At 38.0% G+C, this 21,066-nt stretch overlaps 1 protein-coding gene across 2 annotated transcripts in view; it reads left to right on the top strand.

The window, feature by feature from the left end:
- CDC42BPB (CDC42 binding protein kinase beta) overlaps positions 1-21,066 on the top strand; it is a 51,559-nt gene that overhangs the window by 20,489 nt on the left and 10,004 nt on the right. The window contains exons 12-27 of one of the 2 annotated variants that reach the window (XM_031066345.1): positions 351-461; positions 915-1,159; positions 1,342-1,447; positions 1,938-2,062; positions 2,807-2,912; positions 4,495-4,643; positions 5,296-5,390; positions 5,478-5,557; positions 8,103-8,192; positions 8,630-8,704; positions 9,111-9,216; positions 11,615-11,751; positions 13,014-13,153; positions 14,705-14,786; positions 18,345-18,561; positions 18,950-19,012. In XM_031066345.1, the coding sequence (XP_030922205.1) occupies positions 351-461; positions 915-1,159; positions 1,342-1,447; positions 1,938-2,062; positions 2,807-2,912; positions 4,495-4,643; positions 5,296-5,390; positions 5,478-5,557; positions 8,103-8,192; positions 8,630-8,704; positions 9,111-9,216; positions 11,615-11,751; positions 13,014-13,153; positions 14,705-14,786; positions 18,345-18,561; positions 18,950-19,012 (1,927 nt within the window). The remainder of the gene's footprint in view (positions 1-350; positions 462-914; positions 1,160-1,341; positions 1,448-1,937; positions 2,063-2,806; positions 2,913-4,494; positions 4,644-5,295; positions 5,391-5,477; positions 5,558-8,102; positions 8,193-8,629; positions 8,705-9,110; positions 9,217-11,614; positions 11,752-13,013; positions 13,154-14,704; positions 14,787-18,344; positions 18,562-18,949; positions 19,013-21,066) is intronic. The other variant, XM_031066346.1, reaches the window with a different exon arrangement.

Below are 21,066 nucleotides of genomic sequence, written 5' to 3'. Positions count from 1 at the left end.
GGAGCTGACCTGTAAATGTGGGAGACTTCTCTTTCTCAGCTGCAGTGTCTTTCTAGTGCCATTTCCTTCTCTTTTCTGTAATAGAAGCTGTGCAGTTATCCCTGAATGAGCTTGATGTAGTTCACATCAGTACAAAGAGTCATAAAATAATAGTTCTCTGCATGTGACAGATGGATGCCTGAATCACTGAAGGCAAAACAATTATCATGACATTCTGAAATGGTTGTTATAGTGGTGTAACTTAAAATAGAAATAAGTAAAACTTGCTGCTGGGCCGTATGGAGGAAAGGAAATGAATGATCCAGATAGTGTTATCTTGTGTTGAAATGACCTAAAATGACTCTTCACAGCTGGAAGCCCAACTTGAAGAAGTCGTAGCAGAAGCATCAAAAGAACGCAAGCTCCGTGAGCACAGCGAGGTTTTCTCCAAACAACTGGAAAATGAACTGGAAGCTTTAAAGGTTACATGGTTTTTGACAAATATTTACTCATGGCCTAGAAGCTGCAATAATTTGGCTTACTCAACTGTTGATACCAGTGGGAGACTTAAAAACTGCAGCCCTACTAGAAATCTGACCTAACCCATCCAGATTTATTTGCCTTTTTTGCTTGAAAGCCTTTAATTGCTGGGTACTAATGTCTTGAAAATACTCAGTTTATATAATTTGTAAGCAGTTAGTCAACTAATGTGATCCAAATTTGTTACCTCTGCAAGCCATTTCAACCCCTTATTTGGGTCATGTAAGCAGAGCAGTCATTTATAATGCCTGGGGACAGGCACCTTTTAAATCACTCGGTAGCCAAATAAAAATTTTTCCAAAATGCCACCAACTGGACAATTCTGACTTTTAAGAATATACTCAAAATAAAAAGATCATAGCTTCTCCCTGATGGCTTCTCCTCTTGTTTTGCAGTTGAAGCAGGGAGGCCGGGCAGCTGGTGCCACACTGGAACATCAGCAGGAGCTTTCCAAAGTTAAGTCTGAGCTGGAAAAGAAAATCTTGTTTTATGAAGAGGAGTTGGTCCGCCGAGAAGCATCACATGTTTTGGAAGTAAAAAATGTGAAAAAGGAAGTACATGATTCAGAGAGCCATCAGCTTGCACTCCAGAAAGAGATCATGATATTAAAGGATAAATTAGAGAAAACAAAGCGAGAGAGGTAAGCTTTTGGGTATGCTCCCCTCACTATGGATTTCTTTTTGTTGTGTATATGTATTGCATTGCATGGGCGCCTGTGCAGGCTGGTATTTCACCCTAACTCTGTTTATTCCTTTTTGAAAATCCCAGTCTACAGGTTCAGCAATGTGACAGTGTGTTTCTATTTCTTGCCCTTCTCTTTAGGCACAGTGAAATGGAGGAAGCAGTAGGAACAATGAAGGAGAAATACGAGCGTGAAAGATCTATGCTCTTGGAAGATAACAAAAAGCTAACAACAGAAAATGAGAGGGTAATTATTTGAGGAAACATATAATTCTTACTTCATTAGTCTCTGGTGTTGAAGTAGTCTACTCACTGATCAGAACAGGATCTGTGAGTATTCAGACACTATCTGAATTTTAGAAACTTCATTTTTGCCATATAAATATTAGAGATTTGGCTACATAGTAACTTTAGCATCTTGCTACTCTGCTCTTTGGGGGATTGATTCCCAAAATTAAGAGGACACCACTCTTGTTGATTATTCATGAAGGCTGCAAAGAGAGGGAATCACTGACACACACTGCCTGCCTTCCTGGTGGTTTACAGTTAAACCTTATTCCTCTCTGACCTCTACACTTGCTTTTTTATTTTCCTTTGTTTTAAATTATTTTATGTGAACTGATAGTTTCACAAAAAGGAAGCCTGTCTAGATAGCCCAGGGTGGTCTTGTTTGTTCAGATTCTAAAGGTGTGTAGGCATACACATATATAAAAAGTGAAACTAACCTCTTGTTTCAGCTCTGCTCCTTCGTGGACAAGCTAACAGCACAGAACAGACAGCTGGAAGATGAGCTCCAAGATCTAGCAGCAAAGAAGGAGTCTGTTGCTCACTGGGAAGCCCAGATTGCAGAAATCATTCAATGGTATGTGCTGGTTAGAAATCCAGATATGGCCACTTTCAACTTCTCAAGTACTGCTTGGCTTTTTTTTTTAGTTTTTTAATGTATAGCTAGGCCTTGTCTTTGTCTGAGACCAACAAAAGCAAGGTACTTCTGAGTGCTGATTTTGTTAAAATTGCCAGATGCCACTGAAACAAGTACAAAGCAGAGTCAGGGTGTCAACTTTCTTCAGTCTCTAAAATGATTGTTAAATAATCCAATTTGGAATATTTTGATAAATCCATTCAAGAAAGTGGTGAAGATTTAAAAGGTCAGTGTTAACATATAGAACCTCACTAGCTGTACTAGAGCACTTAGTACTTCCAGTCTTCTCCCCTATATAATTCACTGTTCTAGCAAGCTGTGTGCAAGAATTTCAGCTTGCAAAACAAAAAGGACTGGAAGGTAGCCCTTACAAAAATTGAGCAAGTAATATGCAGATAATTTTCATATAACAGCAAATCTCTACAGAACTCTTGCTAATGGAAGAAGGGAGGTTTCAGTTTCCCTAGCAACTGCCACAATCAAGAAAATCAGATAAAAGAAAAATTTAAGGCAGGCAATCTGGGATGTATTCAGTTTTCTGTTGCTGGGAGAGTTTTCCCTGCTCTGTTCATTCCTGTTATGTCCCTAAACCCAGCACAGACGCTCTGATAATTTGGTGGTACAGTATTTGGTGCTGTGAGCCATGAAACTGCTAAGTTATGGGTTTTTGTAATTGCACAACAGGGTAAGTGATGAGAAGGATGCTCGTGGCTATCTCCAAGCATTAGCTTCCAAAATGACAGAGGAACTGGAATCGCTGAGAAGTTCCAGTCTGGGGTCACGAACACTGGTAAGGAAATAAGAAACATTCAGGATGTTCTGGGCATGTCTGAGAAGCTACATTTTTGTACCTAAAGATAATTAATCATCTGCTCTGCCTTATAGTGTTTAGGTACTGCTTGCAAATCCAACTAGGTAATCTGATCAGAATTTGGTCATTACAGGGGGCAGTTGTTTCATACTAGTATCTGCCATCACAGATATTAAACATTACAGAGGAGAAAAGAAACAATAACTTAAACCATCAAAGGGGAATACAGAAATACACCTTACCATGTTATGCACAATTGAATAATTGCTGTTACCATGAGACAACAAAGTAAGTTTTCTTCTGTAAAAAAAATACTATCTGGCTTATACCAATAGAAACTAGGGACACACAGAGAATATGGCTTTATTTACATGCAGAACAACGAGGCCTTTGTGCCATAATTTTCCCATACAGTAGTAACATGAATCCCCCAAAATTTAATAGAAGAGCTCTCATAAAGGAGTATGGTTTCAAAGAGAAAAACACTTGCATAAGGAAAGAAAGAACCATTTGCAGCTTGGCATGGGAGCCCACATCCCCACTAATGCCAATCACCAGTCTGCCATCCAGAATCCATCTGCTGCTGGTTTATGCTCATGAAAAATTACCCACCCCTTCCAAACCTTTGAATATGAAGGAATAAGAGAAAGTTTTATGTCTGTGAGCTGACATTTGTTTGCATCATCAGGAGACTATATTATAATATAGAGAGGTTTAACAGGAAGAAAGATTGGATGAAATGCAGTTTGCATTTTTATCTTAGCTGCTCCCTGAATAAAGAACACTGTCTGTTCTTTATATTATAACTAAGGCAGTTACTTCTCAACATAAAAAGTGCTTCTCAGTTTTCATGACTATTATTTACAGGTTCATTTATGACTAGAGAGGTATTCATTAGGGAATTTCAGAAACATAGTCCACACTGGAAAATGTCTGGAAAAGCTCAGAATATTGGCTTTTGGGGTAGTAGGGAGGAATTGCATGGTGTATGGATGTAGTATACCATATGTTGTATGTATGTAGCATATCTTAGATGTATAGTAGCTTATATAGCATATGCTACTTAGCAAGCATAAGACTTGCTTAGGCAAATGTTTCAGGTATCTTGGGCATCTCAAGACGCAATATTCTTTCTTCCTTTTTTTCTTCTCATGGTTTTGCTACTCTTGGTATGTTTCATGTTAGTATGTTTTACATTAAATGTTGACATCTCATCTTTGAAAGCCTGTTGTATCACTGTGCAAGTTTTACACTCAGTTCTAGATTGGACTGTGAAAACTAGTCATTTCCAGTGGGTTCTGTCTGACTTCCATGCTCAATGATCCAGCATTTTGGTTTTCACCATATTGTGTTAATGGTGTAACCAATAATAAAGTAGCTCATTACTTCATTTTGTGTCATGAACACTGACTATTGACTAATTTTCATGTAGCAAGTGTGCTGTCCATAGCTGATTAAAAGAGCATTCTCTGAACAAGTGTGAAAGCTAATTTATGTCTTTGGGAAGAACAGAAATATCCTTAGCCAGTTGATAGTAATACTCAGTAACTTATTGCAACAGGATCCCCTTTGGAAAGTGCGTCGCAGTCAGAAGTTGGACATGTCAGCAAGGCTGGAATTACAGTCAGCCCTTGATGCAGAAATTCGTGCCAAACAACTGGTTCAAGAAGAGCTACGGAAAGTTAAAGATGCAAACATATCTTTTGAAAGGTAATGAGGGTTTTGGTTCTGTTTGGGGATTAATGTGCTGATCTAAACTGCTGATTAGAATAGCAGCAACTTCCTTAAAATGGCTCCTTGTGCATGGGATATTGGACTCTGTCAGAAGCATCCCATTCTACAGACTATGCATTTTTTACATAGTCAAATGAGAACTGTAAAAATTCCTTCAAGTAAACACTTCACTGCTATAGTAAGTGAAAATCTTGGGCATCTGAGAAAAAAAAGGTGTAAGAGCAAATTCAAAAGTAATTCACTACCATTTCTTTAACTAACTGGAGAGTTAGACATGTTCTTGGGAATTAAAAGTCAAAGTACTATTAGAATAATTTTGTTTGGCAGGTACTTGCGGTGATAGCTGAAGTCTTAAGTACAGTTTTAAAAATCTAGTCAAGTAATGAGGTATCTGTTCAGAGGAAAAGTAAAATTAATAATCCTCAAAACAAAAATAACTTCAAAAAACCCCAATGCCCCTCAAAAACCCCCAACATAACCCTCCAAAAATCACAAAGAAACAAACAAACAAAAAGGCATTTTCTGAAAGTCTTGAGATGTAGGACCAGAAATTAACAACCTTGTGTACTGTCATTCCTGCCTTTGAGACATTTCAGATTACATTTTGATCATTTTTTTTTTACTTCAGTAAATTAAAGGAATCAGAAGCAAAAAATAGAGAACTGTTGGAAGAGATGGAAGGTTTGAAGAAAAAAATGGAAGAAAAATACAGAACAGATTCAGGTAATTAAATTTACTGTGTTCTAACAGAGTTCTAACAAAACCTGTGATGTTGCCTTTTAGCTAAGCCTGTTCTGCTTTTGGTTCTAGGTCTCAAACTTCCGGACTTTCAAGATTCCATTTTTGACTATTTCAACACCTCTCCTCTTGCACGTGATTTGACTTTCAGAGTGAGTTATTACATAAAATAACTACAAAATGAGATAACAGAATTATATTTTTAATATGTAAAAATATCTCTTAGGCACTGTATGGCAGATTGGTATCTTGCATATTAGCCAAATCAGCGTGGCACAAAATTGGATGCCCAGTAGTTTTCAGTTTGCTTGGCATTTTGTAGAGAAGCTGGCACCTCTGGGAAATATTCTCAGAAGTTCAATTATTTCCCATTCTAGCTTCTTTGTTTAGGTTAATCTCAAACATTTGCTAAATGAAATATATTCAGAGTTTTTTTTTTAAATGCTGGCACACCCTGTTACAAATAAGGACTTAAATGCTTTGCAGTTGGAAGATGCTGATTATTACAAGGAAAAGTGTTCACACAGTTCAAGGAGTGCTTAAACAGATTTGTAAAATTGTTGGCTCCAGATCTTAATGTAGTGGTTAGAGGAGAAGGAGCTGGGAAGAGAATCAGAGGACCCACAGATGTTGGTATAATAATTTTATCATGACACACCCTGTGATCCTTAGAAAACAAATCATTCAAATCACAGCTCCAAGTAGGCGTTTCACTTTAAATGATTTGTGCATTCCCTGAGGAAGCAGCTGTTAAATGCAACATTGAGTCACATTTCCTTACTTCATGAACTCTTGATCCTTGAAGATTTTTCTGGGTTTTTTTAAATTTTGTTTTGCAAAGCATAGACAGTTTAGGATAAAACCAAGGGCTTGAACTGAAACAATCTGTTGATGAAGTGGAGTTAAAGGGGCTCAGGTTAAAACCTCATCAGTCTGGTTAGGTTTTCTATCTGAGATGTCTACTCTCTTTTTTCTTTTTCTTTTTTTCTTATTGTCATTGTTGCTAAAAACAAAAAAGCCTATGGACATGCTGTGATATTTTCATACAGTTTGTATCTTTGCTGTTCCTAGTCATAAAATGTCTATGCTGCCTTTCTATTGAAGCAGGAAGATGTGCTCTATGTGTGGCAAGGAGGGAAGAGAGAGAAGCATGATACATGCTACTTTCTCAATGCTAGCTTTTACCTACTGACCTTGATATTTTAAAACATTGTTTTAAAAAGTACCAGATAGATGTAAAACAATAACATGTAAAACATCAAGCCCATAACTAAATAAGGCTCCATTTGATGGATCCTGAAATAAATACATATTCTCTATGGAAATGCAGGTGGCATTTTCTGATGAATTACATTAAAATTGCTGATACCGTGCTTAATAACTTACGTTAACTTTTTTTTTCACATGTACTTACAAAGATATTTTGCATCATCTGCTTTGGGGTTAATTTAGTTTGAATGAGTTTCATTTGGCCATATAAAATTTTATTTAGCTAGTCAACTAGTATTCTGTCTGAAGTTTTCCTGTGGGTGATAAGCGATCATTTTTATCCCTCATATCTGTTACAACAAAGGATTCTGTTTCTTCTTCGTCTACATCTTCTCTGCTAGCCTTTTGGGAAGAAGTAAGTTTTTGCTAGTAGTTTTGTGTCCTTATTTTGTTGTGATCTGTCTTAGTAAGAATGGCCCTCTAAAACTAGATATTTTGCTTCCTTAATTTCTCTGTAACTTAATTCACTAAACCTCTTTGAGGCTTACTGTTTTATAGTTTGACTATATAGCTAAAGCTGAATCACAGAGTATTTTGAAATTATTCATATTACATAATTGTGCAATTTGATCTTAAATGGCCCAGCCCTTCCAATCAATTTGTAACAAAACAAAAATAACAAGTATCTGAACAAACTGAGTGAGCTAACTGGAGATGTCTTCCTGTCTAAACTGGCTGGGAAGTGAGTGATTCATTACTTGTTGCCTTTAGTGCTAATTACATCATTGATGTGAAGTCTAATCTCATGTTTGTTAATCACAGTTTTCATGATGTCCTGAGAGTACAGTAATACAGAATCCTACTTCCACACCCAGCTGCTTTAGCTCTGCAATTGTAGCATACTTCCCCCTTGTGCTGGCAATTAGTAGTTGCTAATTTAAGTGTGAAATTAATAGATAGCTTGTAATGGATGCTAGCTTTAAATGTTAGTGAAATTTAAGACACTGTGATTAATTAGACATGATTCTTTTAATGACAGAGGCCAATCATTCTTAAACAACTTTTTAAAAGATTGAGTATTACTACTTTAAGATTTTTTCTTGTGGCAGGTTTGCTGGCTTCTGTATGCTAGAAAAATCCTAGTGTAGTAAGCTACCATGAGAAATCAGCTATTTTAGGGATGATTGCCAAGCTACTCAAACATCATTCCATACCTGCAAGCAAGAGATTAGACACAGCCTTGCTGGGAGAATGCAGCTGTTAGAGCATTTATGCTGTTTACTATGAGATTTTGCATTTCAGTACTTCCAGCTTTTCCATCAGGTGTCAGGGTTTGTTTTGAGGAATGATCTTTTTTCAGAGTGGATGTTAAATGTATGTGTACTTCATATAGAAATCAGCACCGGGTCTTGTTTCCATTTTGTTGACACAAGGACACTTCATCAGATATGTGGTATCTAATGTAACATATTTGCTGTCCTTTTGCAGACCAGCTCTATTAGTGAGCAGGAAATGCAGGGTTCCAAGTCAGAGGTTTCACCATCTACTTCAGTTGTAACTGCAGAGCAGCAACAAGAAGTAAGAGACCCGTTATTTTACCCTGGAGAGTAATTCACCAGAAAGTCTCTCTGTCTTGTTCATGATAAATACATACTGCAGCATTCATTATGAAGAAGCAGGATTGAATGCTGCATATTTGCAATGTCTCAGTGTTAATTGCACCTGCTTTGAGGACAGTTGCAAATGAAACCTTTTCGCTGGCTTTGTGTATGTTGATGTACCTCATTTTCATGTTTTCTGTATTGCTGCTTGTTTGTTAGTGTGCAGGCTTTCCTGTGAGTGCTTTAAAACACAATCTGTTTCTATTAAATCAGAATGGCAATGTTTACAATGATTAAATTTTTGATAATTTTCAAAAAAGGAAAAAAAAATCAGAACAATAAGCTTTGCCACCCCAATCTTAAAACAAATTCTTGCAGCCTTATTTTGCTCAATTACAATTTCTTGTGATTCAGGAACCAATTCGGCTTCAGAGGATGCCTGCTGCTCCTTCCCCCACCATTCAGTCCATTTCTCTAGCTGTACCAAAGGTAGGGGGACTGTGCTAACCTTATTCTAAAGAAAAAAGGAAAAAATATCATTTATAAATTAGCCCTCTGTGTTTTCTTGTCCTGTTTGGGTTTGTCATGTTTGTGTTTTTGTTAGGTCTGTGTTTTTAATCAAATGCTTCCACATGCACATCAGTGGGTTTTGTTTTGTTGGAGGGGATGACAAAACATGGAAACGTGGTTGTAGTTTTGGATCTGAGTGTCTTTTGGAGTCGGAAATAAAACTGTTACTGTTGTCTTGCAGCACCTGGTACAAGATGCACTTATATAAAAGAAGCCCAGGCTTCATAATCTACACACTGATATACTGGCGGGTGGTGGAGGGAGGTGCTTGCATTACTCAAGTCCAGAAAATGAAGTTATTTTTTATCCTGAATGTATCTTTCAGCCTAAAGCTCACCAGCTCAATATCAAGTCGTTCACCAGCCCCACTCAGTGTAGTCATTGCACCTCTCTCATGGTGGGATTAGTTCGACAAGGTTATGCCTGTGACGGTGAGTTGGTGAAACTTCTTGTAAATTTTCAGCAAGCCCCTCAAAAAAAACATCCCAATGTATTTTAAGACAACCATTTCTTTGGGGAGGGAATGAAAGAGAGGGGTGGCTGCCACTGGATGATTTTCCTTTCTGTTCAATCATAGCATATTCCTGAAGTCTCCTTAGAAGAATGATGATGTATGATGAAGTGGTTTCCTCGTATATTGTTAATTAATTCTATTACCATTAGTGCTGTTATAGTGCAGGGGAGGGGGTAGGGAAGACAGGATTGGTTTCTTTTGTTGTATTAGAGAAAACTGCAGGAATGATCTGGTGACATGAATCTGATTATGTCTATTTTATGCTATTCTGGTCATAAACCCAATATGTTGGGAGGACTGTTTGCTGTACTATTTGGCTTGTAGCTTGTCTTGCTGTCCATTAGTTTTATTTAAAATGCTTTCTCTGATGCATGTATCGCTACTGAATTCCATTTTCAAGTATATGGAGGTATTTTCATTTGAAAATACTTTCTGTATATTGATTAGACACATGAGCTCAGTTAAATAGGCCATAAATTCATGTAGTATACATACTACAGTATAAGTAACTTGATTTCTGTGCCTGGCTTAGTTCTTGCTAGTGGCAGCCTCTCCACTGACACCCTCAGTGTCACATGTAGATTGCCTCATCTGCCCTTCAGGGCTTTTTTCCTGGCAGATTTTCTGGTGGCAGTTCTTCCCCAGGAGAACCTATCACTCTGCCAGCACTTGCCCTGGGGCTGCCTTTTGTCTCGGGTTGCTGACAGTTCTGAGCTTTTGTTTTGCATCTCTTCTTGCAAGCTTGAAACTGTCTTTTTCCTTTAGTGCAGCTAGGGGCTTCGCTCTTCTTTTGTCTTATGTATTTTGATTAAGCTCTGCATTGCTAGTTTTCCATTTTGCCCAATCTACCGCAGTTCTTGATTGGTACAGAAAAAACTAAAATCACATTGATATAAAAATAGAGATGATTCCAATAGAACAAAACTTTGCCAAACGTTCCCCTCTCAATCACTTGCATTTCCCAATTCCTCCTCTTTCTAATCCTGGAGACTATGGTAGAATACAGCTACACTTACAGAAGACTGGAACTGATTCTATGCTTTGGATTTTCCCTATTCTGTAACTGGTGTGCATTGATGTCCACAGTCCCAAATAATCATGATGCCTCCTCAAAGAGCTGAATTTATTACCTGATCTTGAGAAGCACCTACAGTACTTTGTGGGTATGACTGTTTGGTAACCCCTGCCCTCCTGGGAGCAGACAGTAGCTCGAAGAACAAGCCAGGCAACCTGATCTGGGCTGCCCCCTCTGGCTGTCTCCTCCCTCAGGCATCATGAGGAGGTTTGTTGCCCTGTCTGTGGCTGTAGCAGAAGCAGGCTGTTTCCAGGTTTGTTTTTTTTTTTTTAATCCTTTGAAACTTCAGAATTACAGAACAAGATGTACCTAGGATATCTGCCAGATTCCCACTTCTGAGAATATGGTTAGGAGGAAACACAGGACAGCTCAGAGTGTCGTGCCCCTCTCTTCCTGCCTTCCCAAGCCTACTGGTAGAAACAGGGTAGCTGGGACAAACAAAGCAAAATCTCAGCAGAAGGATCTCACCCCTAAGCTGTGGGCCAGATGATATAACACATGAACTCATTCCACAGTTCTTGTAGTCTGTCTCATGTGAAATGGCATGTATTAGGAGTTTTTTCTGTGTACTGCTTCTGTGTGAAGTGCTCTGTAGACAAGACCTAAAGACCTCTGTGCCTTGCTGGTGCAGCACAAAGTGGTGTAAATAGTAAGAAAGCATTCAATGCTAGTTTGCTCTTTATTTGAACTTACTGGAACTCTGGGCAATAGGTATATGTGGCTCTTTCATCATGCAGTATTTCAGTCCTTGTCCCTGGTTTCTACTTTATTTATGCTTTATTTATGTCTATATCTTGTGTTTAATAGTTTAACCCTTTCTGGGTTTTGATCAGTTTAGTTTTACTTTGTCTTTGCAGTGTTCTTGCATACATGGATCAAATTAAGCACCTATTAGCACTACCCTAATTTTTATTCCTTCTTTATTAATACTGTTTCTCTTCTGTGGCTGGGTTAGTTGGTGCTTAACACCAGCAAGGCTGCCCAACTCATTTTCCTTTAAATGTTGACTCAGTTCCTGCACTTTATGAATATAATAGGCTAAAAAGAGGAAATGAAAACACTTTGGAGAGTCTCATACAATATCTAGGTGTGTTCACTTTTTCAGCATATTGAGCTATTGCAATATTTGACTGCCAGTTTCAGTGTGATTAATAAATTTGCTGAGTGTAGACTATGTTAATCACCTGTTATGATTGACTCATACACATATTTTACTGTGAATTTTCTCTTTTGTACTTAGTGTGTTCATTTGCATGCCATGTTTCCTGCAAGGACAGTGCACCTCAGGTCTGCCCTATACCCCCTGAACAAGCCAAAAGGCCTCTTGGAGTAGATGTGCAAAGAGGAATAGGAACAGCCTACAAAGGTTATGTCAAGGTAACAATCTTTTCTTCTTGGACAAGAGAAGAGTACTTAGCTTCACTTACAGCTCTACAGCTTGGACCTTATAAGTATGTTTAAACACATCTCCTAAATAGTGCTAAAGCCTTAAGGCTTTGTGTGCCATCTGTGTAACTTATTTAACCTTCATTGCTTTAGATGTGGGAGAAACACTTGGTTTTACTACAAGAGCTGAAGGTCAGTAGATTAGTAGCTACAATGTTCATAAGCAACAAGAGGAAAAAAAAGAATGGTTTAAGAAAGAATTTCTGTCATTTTTGATGTAAACATAATACAAAAGTTAAACTGTCCTACCATTTTGGCGTTGGTGGAATATCCAAACCTAATATCTTTATACAAGTCTTAATATATTTTTTAATATATTAAAAAATATATTAAGTCTTGTATAAAGCCTTGTCCTGGTTTAGAGCAAATTTGGGAAAGAATCCCCAAAGGGGCTCCTCTAGGAAAGCCAATTCAATCGGCCCCTCCCTGCAACCGGTCCGGGAGAAAATACCACCTTGGAGAAAAGGGGTAAAAACTGTTTATTAAACAATAGAACCTAAACAATATAAAACAATAAAACCCCTTGCCGCTCCAAGAGATGACAAACTGAGAAAAACCCCCGTTCCCGGGTTGCAGCTCAGCTCACTCAGTCTCTGATCAGTCCCTCCGGTGCTGGAAATGTCACAGGCCAGACCCACCGGGCCACAGGTGCAGCTGCCGATGCTCCCCTGGGTGTTCAGTCCAGAGCAGGTTTGAACAGATCCAAAGAAAAGGAAAAAAAAAAAACACAGTCCAGGGAACTTCTTTGGCTCGGCTGGCCGAAACTAACTAAAAGCAAAGGAGAGCTCTGTCCCGCTGTCTGTCCATCCGCAGACAACACAGTCCAGGAGGAGGAATGCGGGGGAGTGAGTGCAGTGTCTGAAAAAAAACTGCACGCTTCTTCTCTCCCCCCTTCACTCTCTGCAACAAGGCTTAAAGGTGCAAAACTTATTATTCAGCATAAACAAAACGAGACGATGGGGGATAAAAGCATCATATAGTCAACCCAGGACAAGCCTCTGTAACAAAAAATGGTTGAACTTGAAAGAGGAAAAATGATTGCTTGATTACTTGTTGTTTTTCATCCTGTTCTGAAGGACAAGTAGAATGTGTTCTAATTCCACTGGTCTAAGTATAAGCTTTTCTAAATGTCCTGCTTTCTATGTTTTCTTCATGTGCTTACATGTAATAAGCAATCAGTTATTTCCCTGCAGGTCCCAAAGCCTACAGGAGTTAAGAAAGGGTGGCAGAGAGCTTATGCAGTTGTCTGTGACTGTAAACTGTTCTTATATGATGTGCCTGAAGGAAAATCCACCCAGCCTGGAGTTGTGGCAAGTCAAGTCTTGGATCTCAGGTTTGTATTTTTATGGCAGAGTAGAAATCCTCTCTACTGTTTTCTTTACAGGAGTGTTTATTTCTAGTACACAAGAAATTAGAAGATTTTGAGAGCTGTGGCCTAAGAAGATCCATGTATTGTGTACCTAAACTGCAGCTTAGTTTAGGCTGATCAAGTTGGCTCAACAAGAAATTACTTAAGTGACTACAGTCCCTCACACTGCAATCACCAGTATTCACAGCCTTCCTAGAATTCCATTTGCACCTGTAAAAAGCAATTGTATATTGGTAGATTGCTTTTCCCATGCACTCTGACCTCAACATTGAGTCACAGATCATCCCATAGCCAATAACTATTCAGGAATATTAGAAAAATTGAAGTAGTCTGCAGAAAAGCATCAACTAATTTCCACTGCAAATGGCTCTGACCCTGCCTTTTAACAAGAGTTATTACTTCAAGGGGAACCATCTGAACCAGTGAACACTGTCTACCAAATATTTGAGACTTATGTTGATCAGAGTAACCAAGGAACTTCTTTTATTTCAATTTTTGGAAATATCAAGAAAGCGTAATACCTTTTAATGTTACAGCACCTTTGTACTTGTGTTGAATATCAAGTTTGCATTCACAAGCACCTTGGTTTATATTTTTTCCAGACAGCAGTACAGTGGGGTTACAGCAGTAGTGCTGTGCTGTTCTCACTCACTGGGAGCTGTCAGTGTCAGCTCTCTGACATGCTGGCAGTGGGAGCAGGAACGTGGAAGTATTGCAAATAGCAGCATTCCCATCAGTACATTGCTTGAAGCAACTCAGCCAGATACCATATACCAACTGTGCCATGCTTTATCTGCTTGTTGTAGCTGCCCCTTTGAGGCTGTCATCTGAGGGTTCTCAGATGTTTTTAATAGCTGTTAACCACCACAGCTCTGAATTCTAGCACAGGCAAGTTTCAGACATTAGTGTCATCTTTGCACTAAAATTGGCAATTATGGTGATCAACTTGGTCAAATTCAGTTTGAAAAGGCTAGTGCAGACAAGCCCTCTAGGGTGGAGCACTCTAAAATGCAAAAGTTGTTCTGATGTCTGTTTATTTTACTATAATAGAGAATAAAATCTAGCTGTTTTGAAAACCCTTATTTGAAACCCACAAACTATAATTATGTTGCCAAGAGCTTTTTATGTGATTTTTCTTTTTTTCCAAAGGCCCCTCTCTTGCTACACATTGAGGTATGAATTATTCATTTCTAATGTGTCTGCTGGGCTGGAAGAGCAATATTCTTGCTTCTAATTGTAGAATAGGTGTGGTTGGGACACCAAAACTACACAAAGCCACCCCACCCTGCTTAGCTTCAGGTGGACTGAGGTACACGTACCAGATGCTGTAGAGACATAACTGAGGCTTGGGAGCTGTTTGGGTCAAGGATGGTTAGAGCATAACAAAGCAGTTGTGACCTCTGTGCGGTGTTAGGAGATTGCAGCCTATTGAAACAGTGGTGATACCAGTTAGATTTTGCTCACCAGTCCTAGTGTTTGCTTGTGTGTGATGCTCTTGTTCTCTTTTCTCCCTAGAGATGAAGATTTTTGTGTGAGCTCTGTCCTAGCGTCAGATGTAATACACGCAACCCGGAAAGACATCCCATGTATATTCAGGGTATGGCTGTGCACTGACTCCTACAGAAAATACCTGTTAAATACCACTGGTTTGTTTTGATAGTGGCATATACTGTCCTTATCTAACATTGATTAAGTTACATAGAAGTGTAAGAATTTACAAGGTCTGCTGACATATGTAGAAGAGCAATATGGTGCTTCTCTTACAACTGAACTGTAAAGAACAAAGTGTTGTATTTGCAGGGACCCCTGTGGCAGGAAACAATAATGAATCTGATTCCATGTTCTCAGAAGACTAATTTATTATTTTAAGATGCTATATTATATTAAAGAATACTATACTAAACTATACTAAAGAATACAGAAAGGATACTTACAGAATGCTAAAAAGATAATAATGAAAACTCGCGACTCTCTCCAGAGTCCCGACATAGGTTGGCACTGATTGGCCAATGAGTGAAAACACTCACACCAGAAACCAATGAAACAATCACCTGTTGGATAAACAATCTCCAAACACATGAGCAAAACAGAGGAGAAACAAATGAGATAATTATTGTTTTTGTTTTCTCTGAGGCTTGTCAGCTTCCCAGGAAAAAAACCTGGGAGAAGGGATTTTTCAGAAAATATGAATGTGACAACAAAGTTCTCCTTCTTTAGCTGCTTCCTTGTATATAAAGTTTGGCACTTTTTTAATTTTCCTGATTATAATTCAGTATATTTTCTCTTTTTTTCCATTGGCATTACCAGATTCTGTTTTATCTTGCTTTAGGATCCAATGCTGTAACAGAATATTCTGAAACTGATCTAGTTTCCTTAATTTCATATTTAAGTATAGGAGAAAAAAATAAAATAAGAGAAAATAATGAACTGAGCTTTAATATCCTCTTTAGTGTGTGTTCCATCTGAATGCTGTATTTACTTTTTAACAACAGGAACTTAATTTCTGTGTTTTGTGTGAATCATATTAAATCTGGAGTTCTACAATTTAGAAAAGAATACATTAGTAGCCAGTATCTATAGTCTCTTACATTTGAATAGAGAAACTCATTGTTTTCAGCATATCTGATATTCACCCATTTAGAATCAAGTCAGGAAAACATGGAAAGCAAAGAGCTGTCAGTCAGTTGCAGTCCCTATCATTTGGTCCTTCAGGATTTTACTTGGGAATTGTCTTTGCTACTTGTCTGCCTCTGTCTCTGCTTTTCTGCTTTTTTTGTAAAAATATTTTCTGCAGTGAATTTTCATGCTTTGGTTTACTACTACCTTTACCTTAAGTTCCCTCAGTTGTATTTTGGTTTTTGGGTTTTTTAGTTCCCATCTGCCTGCTCTCTTCTTAAATTAGCAAACATGGAATACTGTAGAAAAGGACTTCTCAGGAGAGAAAATATGGTGTGCAGAATGATGGTTCATTCATTTAAGAACAAGGCATCCATACAGTTCAGCCTGCCTGACTTGCTGCTCTAATTTCTGCCTGCAGTTTTTAACTGAAAGGGTATAATAATAAAAATATTTTTTGTCAAATATCCCTCTGTCAAAATACTTGTGTGGATATACATGACCAAATATTTTCACGGTTTGATCAGATTATCCCCTATTAAAGAGATGTGATGAATTAACTTGAAGCTTGATGTGTGAATATATCCATTTAGGTAGGGGACCAGAGAAGCTGCTGTTCAGTTGTCCTCCCTTAAAAGCAGGAATTTCTAAAACTGGAAACCACTAAACCTGATTGGGAGTCTCATCTCCATTTCATTTAGTTCTAGAAATCTGCGTCTTGCTGACACAGTCACATAGAGTAGCTTGTACAGAACAGTTTGAACTTTTAATTCGTATCATCTGTGTAAAAATGTGGTCCTTCTCTTTTTTATGTGTCATTGCATATAACACATGTTGATATTGGTAGCCTATGAAAGACAGATTTTTATTTCTTCTGGATATTCTACCAACAGAACAATACCCAGCAAATTCTGTTCTACAAATAGAATGCTGCCAAACACATGTTCCCACCTCTGACTCCCCATGAATTCAAGAGTAAGAATTTGTCTCAAATTCAAACATTTCTCCTTGGTAACCAGTTTTTAAAGCTGGGTGTTAGGCCATGCTGACATTCAGACGCCACGGTCTTAAGTTCTGCTGTCGATGCACATTTCTAATAATAGTATAGGAGTTGGCTGTAGTGGAGTGCTCCCACAGTTTAGCAGTCCAAGTTAAGAAGCCTTGAGTTTCATAGCAAATAATGGATTTTTATATGATGAATAATGCAATATATATTAGTACCAACTGCTCGGTTGTTTTCTTGCATTTTACTATATATAAATTGCCAGCTTCAAAAGATTGAGGCGTAATACATGGTGGTACTTCAAATGGAAAACCATTGCTGGAATCTGGTTTTGTTTTGTTTTCTAAGCATTATCCATTATGCCTCCACCTGTCTTTAAAATATTAACGCTTAGTAACAGTTTAGACAGGAACAAACCTTAATGCAGAGTAGTAAGAGCTATGAGCAGTTGCAGCTACTCAGTTCTTTCCCTCCGTCCCTTCACCTCCACCTTCATCTTACTGCTGAACTTCTGTCTTTGACATCCTGTTGTCCCAAGTTTACTTTCAGATTTATTTTATCTTCAAGATGAGTGTTATTGTTTCATTCATTCCATGAAGTGTGTGTGTTACATTACCACAACATCCATCCTTACAATCATTTTCTTATAACACCATGTAGGCTGAAGGTCTGATATTCCATGTTACATTCTTCAGATTTGCACTTTTACACCTTTTGTTGCTCTTTCTCTGTTCAACTGTTGTTACTCAGAGTCTGTGCTGAGGGCTGATCCTGGCTGTTGGCCTGTTTGTCTGTGGCTGAAAGTATGGTTCCTATGATGCCATAAACCCTTCAGTCTCTTCATGCAGTACAAAACTCCGAAATATTAAGAATTACTGTGTGCATTCTCCAGGCAACAGAAGTTCCTGGATAGTTTTGCTATGTAGAACACATTCTGCTTTGAGATCTATGGGATGATTTATGATTTAACTGAAAATTAAGTGAAGCCATAGTGATTTTCTTTTAGCACAGGGACGTGGGAGAATGCAGTTCTTCAGTCTCAAATATTGCTTTCCTCCGGAGCTTTGAATGCAGACATGATGTGCTCTTCCCCTGGACAAATATTTGGAAAATTAGATAACAAATTCAGAACTGATGATAGCAATGCCTTTGGGTTTCAATGCATCTGGTTCCCAAAGCATATGTGTCACTCTCAGTAAATTATGGGTGGGTGGGATCAGGACAAACAATGGTTCAGAGCAGGAAGGAGCCTTTTACTGCCATGTATTGATTATTGTAGCATTCCCTGTCCATATGCTAGGATTCAGAATGTTTAAGCAAGGCTGAATACTTTTAAACAAAGCCACTGTGGCTTCTTGCAGTGGTTGTGTTTTGACAGTTTTCTTGAAGAACTGTAGCTGTATTACCTGTGTTGTGTATGTTCCTTGGGTATATCATTCCATTGTAATGAGAAAGTGTAGTTTATTTTCACAGTTCTGTGTGATAAAAAGGGCTTTTAATACTCTAACTAATTTCACTGTCTCTGTCTGTTTAAAGGTGACAGCTTCTCTCTTAGGTTTGCCTTCAAAGTCTTGTTCTCTACTGATCCTGACGGAAAATGAGAATGAAAAGAGAAAGTGGGTTGGAATCCTAGAAGGGTTGCAGTCTATCCTGCACAAAAACAGGCTGAGGAACCAGATTGTGCATATTCCACAAGAAGCCTATGACAGTACACTGCCTCTTATTAAAGCAAGTTTAGCTGCTGCTATTGTAGGTATGTTTGATTTAACTTTTATCAGTGTATGAAGGTGGTTGGAACTTTTAGATGGGCTTTTATAATGAGAGCACTGACATCTTGAAATAAATTCCTCAGCTGAATTCCTTGATAGGAATTTAATAATGGGCAAAAAATGCTAATCTTGCATTGATATTCAGGTTTCTCCATCCACTTGGAGTAAATAACACTGTTGAGTTGTTCAGCAGGTTGTTTTAGCAACATGGTACTTAGCATGCTTTTTGACAGACTGTGTGAACTCAAGCAAAATCGATTTGCTGGTGAAAATCTGTTTGTGCAGAAATTTTTTCAGCTGTTCAAAACAAACAGCCTGTTTTAAAGGTAAGACCAAGCTTAGCTGAATTAATTACCTTTTTTTCCCCCTTAGATCGAGACAGAATTGCAATTGGTTCAGAAGAAGGACTGTATGTGATAGAGGTGACCCGTGATGGTAAGTCAGGCCATAATGCATGCAATAATTACATACAAAATAATGAGCTCCATAACTTTTAGTGCTGCTGTAATATAGGTTGCACAACAGCCTTTCATGTATAGTAAGTATTAAACACTCAGTTAATTGATGAGAAGGAAAAGTGAATGTGAGTTGTAAGCACTAATTTGGTCATTATTGTTACATTCAGGTGAGAGGCTGAAATTAAAGGGATGAGTTACTGGGCATATCCTGACACATTCTCACCCTAGCTGTGTTCCCACAGCAGGTATCAAAATGCTTCAGCACACAGAGCATGCACAGCACACACAAAGTTGGTAGACTTCCCTTTAAAACCTCCGTGTCTTATCTGTTTCTTCCAGAAATTTGACAACCACTTACATTCTCTTGAAGATTAATGGTGTCCAAAGCAAATGTGTCTTGGGGTGCTGGTCTTGTCAGTGATATTCTCAATTCCTTTTTCTGTGTAATTTAGTTTGTGGCTATTTGAAAGTTGGATTTTACTCATGCTAAAGCTTGCATTTCAATGTAAAATAAATCAGTGAATATAGGTTTTTAAAGACTTACTTAACTTCCAAAATTAAATTATATCAGGGATGTGGTTTTGGGTCAAAAGAAAATTCTTCTTGTTTAGAATAAGACATTGCCCAATTCCAGGAGAAACTGCTTTATACATGGAGACAGCAGATATTTGGGATTCTTTTTAGCAGTAATGAATGCCATTCCTTTGAGTAAACTTCCAGTGGTCACCATTCTTTAAGTAGTTAGATATAAACATAACTTGAGATGCAAATAATTCCAGGAATTCCAGTACAGCTTCTTGCATGAAAGAAAGTTGTAAATTTAATTTGAAAGGTCATTTCCTAAAGGAACAATTATCTGCATCACCATGTTATATGTAAATGTGAAAATTAATTATCAGGTTTGGTTTTAAGTTAAGAGATGTTTAGCAGGAGTTTTCTCTGGCCAGTTCTGTGTGTTAATAGCATTTTTATAAATCGTAATCTGTTTTTCATTTTATGGCAGTTGTAATTTTTAGTGTTAATTAACTGCCAGCTGTTTATTGCAAAGGTCTTTGGTTAGAATATTGCTTAATTCTTGACAAATAAGCTGGAGTTGGAGATAGGAAGGAAATTATTTCTCTGTGGCAAAGCCAGTTATTTCCTAGAGCATTTCTTCAGACATTTCATCTATTTATGCAGGTGAGGGTACACCACAACAGCACTTTGTGATTTAAACAGCCTAAGTCTTATTGCCAAGTTTAAAGAATTTGGTAACTTTGGCTACATTACTCAACTGTTACTGAAAAAAGGCAAAGAATTTCCAATTAAGAGTTCTCTTTTTTTTTTAACTACAATTCACAAATATTTTAATGCATTCAGCTAGCAGAAAAATTAAAGTTACAATTTAATGTTATTGGTTTATGCTTATTAAGTTTTCTAGTTTAGAATTGCTCTCCTGTTTGTACCCCATTAAATACTCACTTCATTCTTGAAAGTTCTATAGCCAAGATCCCCAAAGAGCACACATTGTACCTAACCCCCTTAGCTGCCTCTAACCCTGCTTTAAAAATATGCATCAAACAGCAAAACTCCCCATGGGTAGCCTGGCTAGTCCTTGTTCTGAAAGGGTTTTCCTGGTGCCTGTACTGAGCCTCTCTTCCTGCAGCCTAACCCCTTTCCTTCTTATCCTTCCCCTGTCACAAAGAGCATTTTTCTGCCTTTCCATATGTGTGTTTTACACCCCCTTACTGTACTGCTTTTGTACCTGGCTGAGACGTCTCCCAACAGTACAGCATTTTGTCTCCTCACTTATCAGGATTAAATACTTTATATTTCTTGTCTTTGTTTTCTGCTAATTTGGTCTTCCTCCAAAATTTACTGAAGATGCTGATGTTTCCCTGGAGGTAGGACCCACTTCTGGAGATGCAGCATCTTTCACTGTACAGATGGTACAGATACAATTATATAAAGAAATGTCTTCATTTATCCTACATGTTTAACGGCATTTTCCCACAAAGTGTTGTTGAGATTTTTTTATGAATAGAGAGGGTT

This window comes from Geospiza fortis, unplaced genomic scaffold, assembly GCF_000277835.1.
Source record: "Geospiza fortis unplaced genomic scaffold, GeoFor_1.0 scaffold23, whole genome shotgun sequence".
NCBI classification, from domain to species: Eukaryota; Metazoa; Chordata; class Aves; order Passeriformes; family Thraupidae; genus Geospiza; species Geospiza fortis.
Note: the sequence above shows the minus strand (reverse complement) of the source record. Positions and strands in the feature narration are given on the sequence as shown.